We start from the raw sequence: 10,654 nt of genomic DNA, 5'->3' as shown, positions 1-10,654 counted from the left end.
GGTGCATACTCCATTCTGTGAAGTGGGAAACTACTACTGTAATAAGTGAGAGGTTAAGTAAAACTAAACTCGGTTCACGAAGGGAAATGAAATAGTACTGTAATTTTTGCTTAACCAAATACACGCAGAGTTCCATTCCAAAACACATTACGAATCTGTCAGTCAGTTTTACACTGCGTCTCGTACACTTGGTTTCAGAGAAAAAACATACTAGATGAAACACCTCAGGACAAACAGAGGATGAACACTTTCCTGCAAGTCATGTAAATATTTTGGTCGGTACACTTCTTGAGCAGACAGCCGAACTCACCTGGCACCACATCATAAATTTCCAGCACACAGGAACATTGTTTATTCAGCTTCATGACAGAGCATATGGAAATTTAAAGTCTTTAGGGAAAAAAAAAAGGTATTCCTGTATCCTGATGATGGCTAGAGTCACTATGCACTCTGAGCTCCATGAGTTTTCCAGAGCTTAGTCCACTCCTCCATGGCATCAGCAGCTTTGGCGAAGACTGGATTCTTGGGTGCCAGCTTCTCCCTCACGATGCCAGCTAGCTCCTTAACACAGCCATCAACAGTGACTCCATTCCTCGAAAGCTTGACTGACTGGAAGAAGGGGAGGACATCGTCCATCAGTTTCACCCCTTCCCAGTCTTTCAGGCTCTCCAAGGCCTTGCCTGCCTCTGCATCACTTCTCATCACATAAGGTAGTCCAGTCTTCATACCGTATCCCAGACTGTCACAGACCACCTTGGCACACAGGCCATTCCATATGTCTTCAAGGGTATCCCACCTGTGGTTCCCTTGCTTGCGGATCCGCAGGCCAGGGAACATTACGGCGCCCAGAACCTCGCGGTTGAACGCAACATTGATCCCACTCACAGGCAACATCGCACCGAGTGGAACTGTCATCACAGCATCCACATAGTTTGTGTTGCGCTGGTTCCGCTTCACGACATGCGTCATCGGGTCGTAGTCCGCGTTGTGCAGCCACAGCCCACACGAGAGCATGCATTCAACCCCCTCGCGCAGGCTGAACGGGTACCCACGGACGAAGTCAGCACCCTTGCGGTACGGGTCGTACAGCGTGTTGAAGAAGAAAGGCGTAGCAGGTGTCTTCAGATTGATCATGTGCTGCGTAACAGCATCGACAGTCGCGCCGGCAGGGTCCTTGGCAGGGAGGCAGTTGTCATCGATTGAGATGACGTACTTCTTGCGCGAGACGAGGTACCCGAAGTAGCGGCACGAGTGGCCGGAGAAGTCGATGGACGTGGCGCCAAGCAGTCCCTGGATGTCGGACTTGGTGTACACCTTGACATCGAAACCCGACGGGATCTGAAGCTCCGCCGCCAGCTCCGGGTCCTTGACGACGATGACGTGGAACCGGGAGAAAAACGGCCGCCATGCCTCGAAGAAAGGGGTCAGGTTGGGCTGGAGCGCCGCAATCACAATGTCAACCTCGCTGTCGTGAACTTCCACAGTCATCTTCTAGAACTTATCGGAGCACCCTACAAGCAAGCAAGCAAACAAACAAGAGGATGTTGAGTCGGGCATCCTTCTGACATGATACTCGAACAGACAGACAGAGGGTGAAAAGCATACTTGTTGGAAGGACCGGTTGAAGTGGCTGCTTAATGTTGAGGAGCTGAACAAGCAACGTGATCTCCTCGCAGTCAGTTGCCAGAAACACCTTGAGAACCTTCTCGGTCAGCTTGCCGGCACTAAGAGTTCTCTGCCATCAGAACATCGTCAGAGATTTACCAGCATGAAAAAAGGATAAGACTAGAAGAGTATAACTGATGATTGGTTCTAGTTCATGTTGGGCTCACATAATATTGCAGAACCAAAAGCAGAGTCTAAATGGGGCCAGTAAGAGATCATCAGATATCTTAACTCAGCAGAGCATCAGATTTAAATTCCTAACTAGTCTAATATGGACACAACGACAACTCTCCTCTGACTAGTCTAATGTTCACAAATTGGCCATAAGAAAACATCTGTTCAGACTAATCATGTGTTCTTCTAGTACTGTATATTTAGGATGAGACGACACATTCTAGACTCCAGGAGATGATTAAACAGCAGCTGAGAGTGAGATCACATAATATAGTCAATCACTGACGCACACAGATGCAACACGACACACACCTGACCTGAATCGCCCAAATCAAACACCGGTTCAGACCAGGACTACTGACCGGAAGAAACTAATCGCCACCAAAAGACAGCACATACCGAACTAGTGATCAGTGATCACCGGTGAGCAGGCAGGGTTACGTACGCGGAATAGGTCGACGAGGATGTGGTCGGGGAGGCGGGAGAGGTCGCGGAGGTTGGCGATGCGGAGGAGCGCGGCGTCGAGGGTGAGGGTGAGCAGGGTGGGGGTGGGGCGCATCGGCTCCAGATCTGGATCTCGCGCCCGTTTTATAGCCCCCACTCGCCTCGCCTCGCGTCGCTGCGAAGAGAAGCAAAGGTAGCGCGGCCACGTTGCCTGCCCGCCTCGATCTCGCGTCGCGTCGTTGCGTCTGCCGGCAGGCGAGGGAGGAACGAACGCGCCACCGACGAATCGGAGACTTTTTTCTTTTCAATTTACTGCCTTTTTTCTTCCGTCCCTTTGTCCACTTGTAATTTGTACTATGCACTAGTACTGCGACTGCTGCCAACTTGCCGTGCTCGATGTGGTCTCGCCGAATTTCTTGCTACGATGTCAAGAAATCAGAAGAAATAATTTAGCATGTTCTACTTTAGTCTACCTCTTAAAAATTCAGAGTTTCCGTTCCTTTTAGGTTGTTTTTCAGTATCTTTTTCGAGATGTTGAGGCGACGGTTACATCTTGAAGTCAGAATAACGGCTCTCCCCGTTCTATCCTTGTTTCGGTGGTGCGTCTAGCACTGGCGAAGGACGCGTGGAGTCTTGTGTCCGGCGGATCTCCAGGGACCCATGTTGTTTTCAAGTTCGTTGGCATGGTTTCATGTCAGTTTCTTCGAATGTACAGTTGTTATTATTGGTGATAGTTGCTGCTCTGGTGTGCTGGTTCTTCGGGGCCTTAATTAGCACGACGACTTCCTGTTTGTCTACTAAAACAAGCTCTATTACGATAAGTTTTTTCTGACTCCAGTGATGGAGGGGCGAGGACAGCGACGCGCCTTCGGCTCGTGCTAGTATTTGTAGTCGTCGCTAGGTGGTCTAAGTAATTATTTCTAACTTCTATTACTTTTTGGGCTATTTATATTATTGTTGATGATTATTAATAGAAAGGTGGAATCTTCGCAAGAAAAAGATTCAAATAATTTAGCTAGGTATTTAGCAGGTTTTATTAGGATAATGCACACTTCGAAAAAATTGACCATTAATTTGGTCATCCAATGGCATTATTTTTGTGGCATATATCTCTTATTATGTTGTTCATCAAATTAGGTGTCAAAGTTTATTATTTCTCAAAAAGCGCAACCCACCTTATAAATCGGTATGGGGAGTACTATTTTGCTTTGATGTATCACATGAAATGCAGTACCAAGGTCAATGGAATTGAGAGGTTCGAGAGGCGTCCCTCTCGCTGTAGGGCTCAAAACATGCATCTCCTATTTTTTTCAAAACTGTGAAAATGACATGCATGTAATTTGCATACAATATACATCCTCTACGGAAATGTACCGTGAATTAGGTTTTTTGAAAGTTAAACCGTGACCAAATCATGTTTCATATCAAATCATGTAGTCTATTTTTTTTTTGAGGGAACACCATGCGGCATGCTTTATTGATCAGATAACAAAATTACATCATTTGCGAGCTTGCTAATAATAAACCTAGGAGGTTCATCGACCCAATTACAAGAAATACTAGAAGTGTAAGCATCTCTAGCAAGCTCGTGCGCCACCTGATTGGCCTCCCTATTACAAAACTCTACCGAGACACTATCAAACCCACTCCACAGAATGTTACAATCGTTATAAATTGCAGCTGATGAGGTTGCCGAAAATCCTCCATTCTTCATTGTATCTACTACCTGCATGCAATCAGTTTGGATCATAAAATTGTTGCATCCAATAGATTGGGCAAGCACTAAGCCTTCTCTAAAAGCATATGCTTGTGCCATTGGAGCATCAACCACGTGTGGTAGAAATTGATTCATCGCAGCAACACACTGGCCAGTATAGTCCCGCACTACTACCCCGATAGCTCCTCTTCCAGATTGTAACTCAAAAGCTGCATCCACATTGATCATGAGCTTTCCCTCCGGTGGCTTCTTCCACCCTTCTCTTAGCACTGCATTCGGTTTCTTTCTCGCCAACAAATAATTCTTCGCCACGACGGTTATAGACATAGCCGAACGAAAAGAGACTTGAATATTTTCACCGTGAACAAACTGTCTCCTTTCCCTCCAAATATACCAACCTGCTGTTAAAACTATTTCAGAAAAACCTACATTATCAAGAGAAGCGATGAGACCTCCTCTTCTAACAATCTCCTCCACCACAACCGAACACGATCAGTTTCCAATATTTCTTTAATTCTATCCTGTACTTGGAGGCATCTCCAAACCTCTTTTGCTCTCTCACAGCTGAACAACATATGCTTTATATCTTCACACCTAGCCATACACATTGGACAACCGCTCTGATTGCCAACATGGCGATTTGCAAGGATCTCTCGGCAAGGAATCATGCCATGAAGAACATGCCAACCAAAGATTTTGATTTTGCTTGGGATATCCAATTTCCACAAACGTTTCCAGACTAGATTGCTAGCTCCTTCGGTAATATCCACATTCCTTCCATGTCTGCAAAATTTGTAGTTCCATTGACAGTAGTACGCAGATTTGAATGTAAATAATCCTAGCCAATTATTATGCCAAGCAACAAAATCCTCTCTTCCAGGTGTTAACGGAATTTGAAGGATCCGATGAGCATCAACTGGCCAAAGAAATTCATTGATCAATTCTTCATCCCAATTTCCATCAATAGGATTCACTAGATCACTCACAAACTTAATCATAATAGACTCTTTAGGCGTCATAACTTTCAGATTGTGACTAGATGGGATCCAATTATCTTCCCATATGTTTATTTTAATAAGGTATACATTCGGTATTGTAGATATAGAGAATTTTCTCAGAAAAATTGGTTAAAAATAGTGTAACTTGACTTTCACGAAAATCAATAGGCACCATATCACGGCAAGGAGGAAGTAGTACTAAGTTTAGTGCCCTTTGATTAATATAAAGTTATCATGGGAAGTTGGGACGACGAGAGCTGAGAGAGGTTGTGGCCTCGGGAGGATGCATTGTAATCCCATCATTTCCTACCGTAACAAACATGATATGTAGATTAAACCCTGTAAGGGTACATTGCCCCTATGTGTGTTTTTGGTAATTAATGACAACCCCTATGGACTAATGTTTTCATTGAGTTTATATGAAGGAATATTCCATAGGTACTACTTGCTCTCCATGTGTTGGATTCAAGTATGGATGCCATGAAGATAAAGGTATACCTTGTGTATTGGCATCAAGATCATCGGTATGAAGATATATATGTGATATGATCAAGAAGAAGAAATGAAGATGGAGTTCTTATGTGGAACTCAATATTAGCCATGCTCTATCTTATGTGAGTATGAGAAGATACAAGGTTGAGTTGGGCAAGTTCAAGATGAGCATCTTGAGTGAATCACATGCTTGAAGCTTGCCGTCCATTTGGTGATAATGGACATGTGAAGATGTGCATCAATGGGGTTTTCCCATCATAGTGTATGGGGGAGTATTTGTGAGTCTTCACGGAGCAACATTGATCAAGTGAGGCATTCCGGCTTGAGTGAAGCTTGAAGAGTTATCATCAAGATCAAGCGGGATGCGCAAGGCAAAGGTATGGACTTGCTAGGTTTTCCTTTTACCGGTCTCAAGGTGGATGTTGGGAGACCGGATTATAGGATAGATAGCCGCACTATTAAGAGGGGCTTTCGATTAAGTAACTTGATCACATCGTCTTAGGGAGCTCAATCCTTTGCATACTTTGCATATCCTTATTGCTTCTTGGTGTTTCTCTGTGTGAGGTTCTTGAGCTTGTTGCTAGCTTTACAACAAGCCCAAGTTCATCGAAAACGGAATCCGCATGCATCCTCTATTGCGTTTTTGAGTTTGGACGTCTTCACCGTTTCTTGACGGTGGGAGACTCCCTCTCTAAAATCATCTAAAAATGTTCTGTGAGGAGTGCCCGTTTGTTGGGGTTCTATTCGTCGTTATCTTTCCAACAAAATTGGTTTCATTCGAATCGGAGTTCGGGAGCATTAGTTATTAAAGAAAAGGGAAAAAGAGAAAAGAATAAAAAGAAAAGAAAAAAAAAAGAGGCGAGGCAGCCGGTTGGCCGCCCGGCCTGCCGGGCCGCGCCGGCCCACCCGGTCGTGACCGGCCCAGGCACCGGTGCCATCCGGACCGTGTCCGGTGGCCATTTGGCCCGCGACCGGTCTCGGGCCCGGTCCGGCTCGCCTGCTCCGGCGCCTCCTCCGGCCGACCGGCGCCACTGGGCCGCCTCCGCCCCGCGTGGCCCACGCGCCCACGCGCCGCGCGCTCCTCGCCTATCCGTCGCCTGCTGCGCGCGGCTGCTGCCGCCCGGTTCTTTGGGCCGGCCGTACCAGCTGCCGACCGGGCTCCTCGCCGCCAGGGCGGTCGGCCGGCACAGCTGGCCGTGGGCACCTTTTCTGGCCGTTTTTCTTGTCTTTTCTCTCGTTTCCCCCCCCAACGGTTATTTTTCTCCCTAAACTATAAATAGCCCTTCTTCCACCTTGAGCAACTAGTTCTTCTCTCTCTCTCACCTCCATTGTTGCTATTTGAAGAACTTGCTCTCCCTCTTATTTCCTCCAACCATTCTTGCTCATATTTGAGGATTTGAGAGAGGGGATCTAGATCTACACTTCCACCAAACCATTTCTTCTCTAAGTGAGGGAATCTCTTGGGATCTAGATCTTGGAGTCTTTGGTTGACTTATCCACTTGATCTACCTCTCCAAACTCATCCAAGCATTCGTTGCTTTGGTGGGATTTGAGTGTGAAGGACTTGAACACCTCCGGTGTTCTTGCTTTGCATCATTGCATAGTGTTGAGCTCTCCACCACGATTTGTTCGAGTGAGAGACCGTGAGCTTGTTACTCTTGGAGGGTGACCTCCTAGTTGGCTTGGTTGGTGTCCCGGTGATCTCTTCGTGGAAGATTGTGAAGGGGCCCGAGCTTCTCCTTCGTGGAGCTTGTGAAGTGGTTGTGGAGCTTGCCATCTCCGGAGCGGAGGAAAAGCTAACCATAAGGAAAGGGCCATAATCCTTCGTGGGTGTGGTTCGGAGAATAGGGTGAGCCTTCGTGGCGCGGGGAATCCTTCGTGGGACCTCCACTCCTCCAAACGTGACGTACCTTGTTGCAAAGCAAGGGAACACGGGAATACATCCTCGTCTCCGCGTGCCTCGGTTATTTCTATACCCGAGCTCTCTTTCCTTGTGATAGCCATCGTGCTTGAAGTACATATACCTTGCTATCACTTGTGCTACATATATCTTGTGCCTATCTTGCTTAGCTCTAGTTGCTATTGTTACACTTAGTTGAGCTTAGCATATTTAGGGTTTGTGCTTGTAAACTAAACGATAGTTTAATTCCGCATTCTTACAAGACAAATCCGCAATAGTTTTTAATTGCCTATTCACCCCCCCCCCCCTCTAGGCGACATCTCGATCTTTCAATTGGTATCAGAGCAAGGTCTCTCCTTGTTTTAGGCTTCACCGCCTTGAGAGTAAAGATGTCGGCTAGTAATTTAGTGCACAATGACACAATTATCTTTGTTGGCACAAATTATCATTTGTGGCGAAATTGCTTGCTTTGTAAACTTCGGACCTTGTGCCCAAACATTGAGCAATTTCTAGATGTAGGTTTTTCTCCTCCGATGGATCCTCAAAATCTATCTTTAGAGGATGAGAAAAACTTACATCTTGAAGCTCAAGTATCTAATGAGCTTTTATTCTCCTTGAGACCCGATTTTCGTAGGTTCTTGATATATATAAAGCGAAAGTCGTCTCATGAGATGTGGATCAAGCTTAAGGAAATGTTTGGTGGATCCACTTCTCATTTGGTCGGTGGTGACTCCGAGGAGCTCTCTTCTTCTTCACATCATGAAGAGCTCCAAGTTGCTTACACCTCCGGCCATGATGAGTCATCATCTTCTTCCACTTCACCAACGTGTTGCAAGACACAAGGTAATGATATGGTGAGTGGTGAGGGAAATTGCAATGTTGATATTGTGCTCAATAGTGATGACTCTTCATCTCTATCTCATTGCAATGTTTCCTCTTTGGACTTAAACACATCGAGCATTGAAAATAATCTACATGCTTGTGTTGATAGTCCTTGCATATCATGTGTAAATTGCTCACATAGATCTCATGATGATATGCTTACCTTGTCTTGTTCCCATAATCAAAATGCTTCTATTTTCTCTAGTTGGTTGTTGACTAACAATGTAGAGGAAACCGAACACTCTATGGATCAAGACACGACTTCAAATGAGGATTCAAGAATATCTTCATCTTCATCCTCCGGTTTGCACATGTGCCTTATGGCAAAAGGATCAAAGGTATCTCCTACTTTGACTCCTAACACATCCTCTAATGATGAGAGTGATGATGATGATAATGATGAAGAACATAATATCTTGGTGCATGATATGGCAATGGTATATGCTTCTCTTCGTGGTAATAAAGAAGCTCGTGCTTATCTCGAACACTCTATGGATACCTTGAATAAATATAGGGAAACCATAGTGGAGTTGGAGTCCCATGTTGAAAATGGGGAAATGAGATTCACTCTCCTCAAGCATGAGCTAAAAGATGAGAAGCATGCTAATTTCATGCTTACACAAAAAATTGAATCCTATATGCATGAAAATGAGAAAACTATTGTTGATGCTTGTGCTACTAACTCTAATTCTTGTGAAGCATCGACCTTAAAGGAGAATGTTGAGCTAAGGGCTCAAGTTGAGTTGCTAACTAGCAATTATAGGGAATTGGAAGAAAGTCATAAAAAGCTCTCAAGCTCTCATGATGATCTTCTAATTTCCTATGATGGGCTAAAGTTAGCTCATGAGGCAAGTATCACTAAGGTAACATCTTGTGAGCCTCATATGGATGATAGCACAATCTCTACTACAAATGTTATATTGCCATGTGCTAGTCCTTGTAATCCATCTAGTCAAACTAGTGATACACCTTGTGTTGGATTACTCACTTTGCCTTGTTGCTTTAACAATGAAGCTTCTACTTCCTCTAGTACTTGTATTTCTACTAACCATGTAGAGGAAATCAAAGAGCTCGAGGCCCAAGTCCTTTCTTTAAAGAAAGACTTGGAAAAGCGTCATGAAGGGAAATCCGCACTTGACAAGATGCTAAGTGTGCAACAATCCCCCAATGACAAGAGTGGACTTGGATTCAACTCCAATAACAAGAACAAGTCCAAGAGCAAGAGCAACAAGAAGAAGGGCCAAGACAAAGTCAAGGATCCGGCCAAGTTGGTTTGTTTCAAGTGCAAGGTTGAAGGGCATCATGTTAGATCATGCCCATTGAAGAAGAAGAAGAAGAAGAAGAAGAAGCACTTGAGTGAGAAACAACAAGGGAAACGGCCACAAGGTAAAGGTCAAGCTCATGCTCGACCTCAAGTTGAAGATAGGCCACTTCCCAAGAAGAATCAAGATATTGTTCCCCAAGAGAAGAAATCAATAAAGAAGAGAAAGAGGAACACTTGCTACTTATGCCGTGAGAAGGGGCACTTTGCTTCTTCTTGCTTAGGTGGTATCTTATCTAACCCTATAATTGTTGATGATGATTATTCTCTAGGGAAGGATAAGGATGGCAATGTGTTTGCCAAGTTTGTTGGAACTCAAAGTGGTTTCAAGAAAAGAACCATTTGGGTTGCCAAGCCTATTGTGACTAACCTCTTAGGACCCAACTTGGTTGGGGACCAACAATCTCAAACTTGATCAATAGGTACATATGGAGGGCATTGGAGATTTGGCTACTTCATGAAGAATTAAGGGATCTTCATATATTGTATTTTTACCAAGCCAAGTCGTATGGATTATCATCTATATCTTATATCCAATGTTCCTCTTTGCGGTAACTTATACTTCAACTCTTCATGTTTATTGTAAGTTACTTGCCCCTTTGCATGTTTGGTTTTGTACCAAATATGTGTATGTATGTGTTGTGTCTTACTTGCTTATCTTGTGTATTCAAGTATGTTTGTTTGACTCATCATATACTTATGTATTGTTTTGAGCCTAATGCATCTTGATGATATCTTATTTGGCTCTCTTTGAGTGATTAATGGAGCATCCCATTTTGGGGGAGTGATATGCTTTGTGCATCTCTCTTTCTTTAAAATGTGTACATGGGTACCACCACTTAGTATTGATATTGCAAGATTATCTAGTCACTATATGGTGTGCCATACTCATGAGAAATTCAAATTCTAAATATCCATTAATCATCTCTAGTTGAATTTTTGTTGCCTCTTATTTAGAAGAAATGTTTTATCACATTATGGGGGAGTAATATGTTTTGTACATATCACAAGCCTAGAAAATGTGAACATATGAGGTTATGCCACTTAGAGTTGATGCTCTT

General features: G+C 44.3%; 1 protein-coding gene across 2 annotated transcripts; it reads right to left on the bottom strand.

The window, feature by feature from the left end:
* Positions 1-241: 241 nt before the first annotated feature.
* Positions 242-2,592, bottom strand: LOC127336805 (probable inactive UDP-arabinopyranose mutase 2). 2 transcript variants are annotated; one of them, XM_051363662.2, is made up of 3 exons: positions 2,285-2,592; positions 1,606-1,735; positions 242-1,475 (listed from the first exon to the last, which is right to left on the bottom strand). In XM_051363662.2, the coding sequence occupies exons 1-3, from the start codon at positions 2,396-2,398 to the stop codon at positions 442-444; spliced, it is 1,278 nt and encodes a 425-aa protein (XP_051219622.1). In that variant the 5' UTR covers positions 2,399-2,592; the 3' UTR covers positions 242-441. The 2 variants fall into 2 exon arrangements, with proteins under 2 accessions (XP_051219622.1, XP_051219620.1); XM_051363660.2 differs by lacking the exon at positions 2,285-2,592 and adding an exon at positions 2,239-2,257 and having other exon boundaries at positions 242-1,511.
* Between the last annotated feature and the right edge of the window lie 8,062 nt (positions 2,593-10,654).

The sequence above is a fragment of the Lolium perenne genome, chromosome 2, assembly GCF_019359855.2.
Source record: "Lolium perenne isolate Kyuss_39 chromosome 2, Kyuss_2.0, whole genome shotgun sequence".
Classification (NCBI taxonomy): Eukaryota; Viridiplantae; Streptophyta; class Magnoliopsida; order Poales; family Poaceae; genus Lolium; species Lolium perenne.
Note: the sequence above shows the minus strand (reverse complement) of the source record. Positions and strands in the feature narration are given on the sequence as shown.

Bases quoted from the DNA above. Each gene is read 5' to 3' on its own strand.
- LOC127336805 (XM_051363662.2), bottom strand. From the start codon at position 2,398: ATGCGCCCCACCCCCACCCTGCTCACCCTCACCCTCGACGCCGCGCTC. The intron at 1,736-2,284 runs GTACGTAACCCT...TTCTGATGGCAG, and splicing joins TCCTCGTCGACCTATTCCGC to AGAACTCTTAGTGCCGGCAA. The intron at 1,476-1,605 runs GTATGCTTTTCA...TGACTGTGGAAG, and splicing joins TCAACCGGTCCTTCCAACAA to TTCACGACAGCGAGGTTGAC.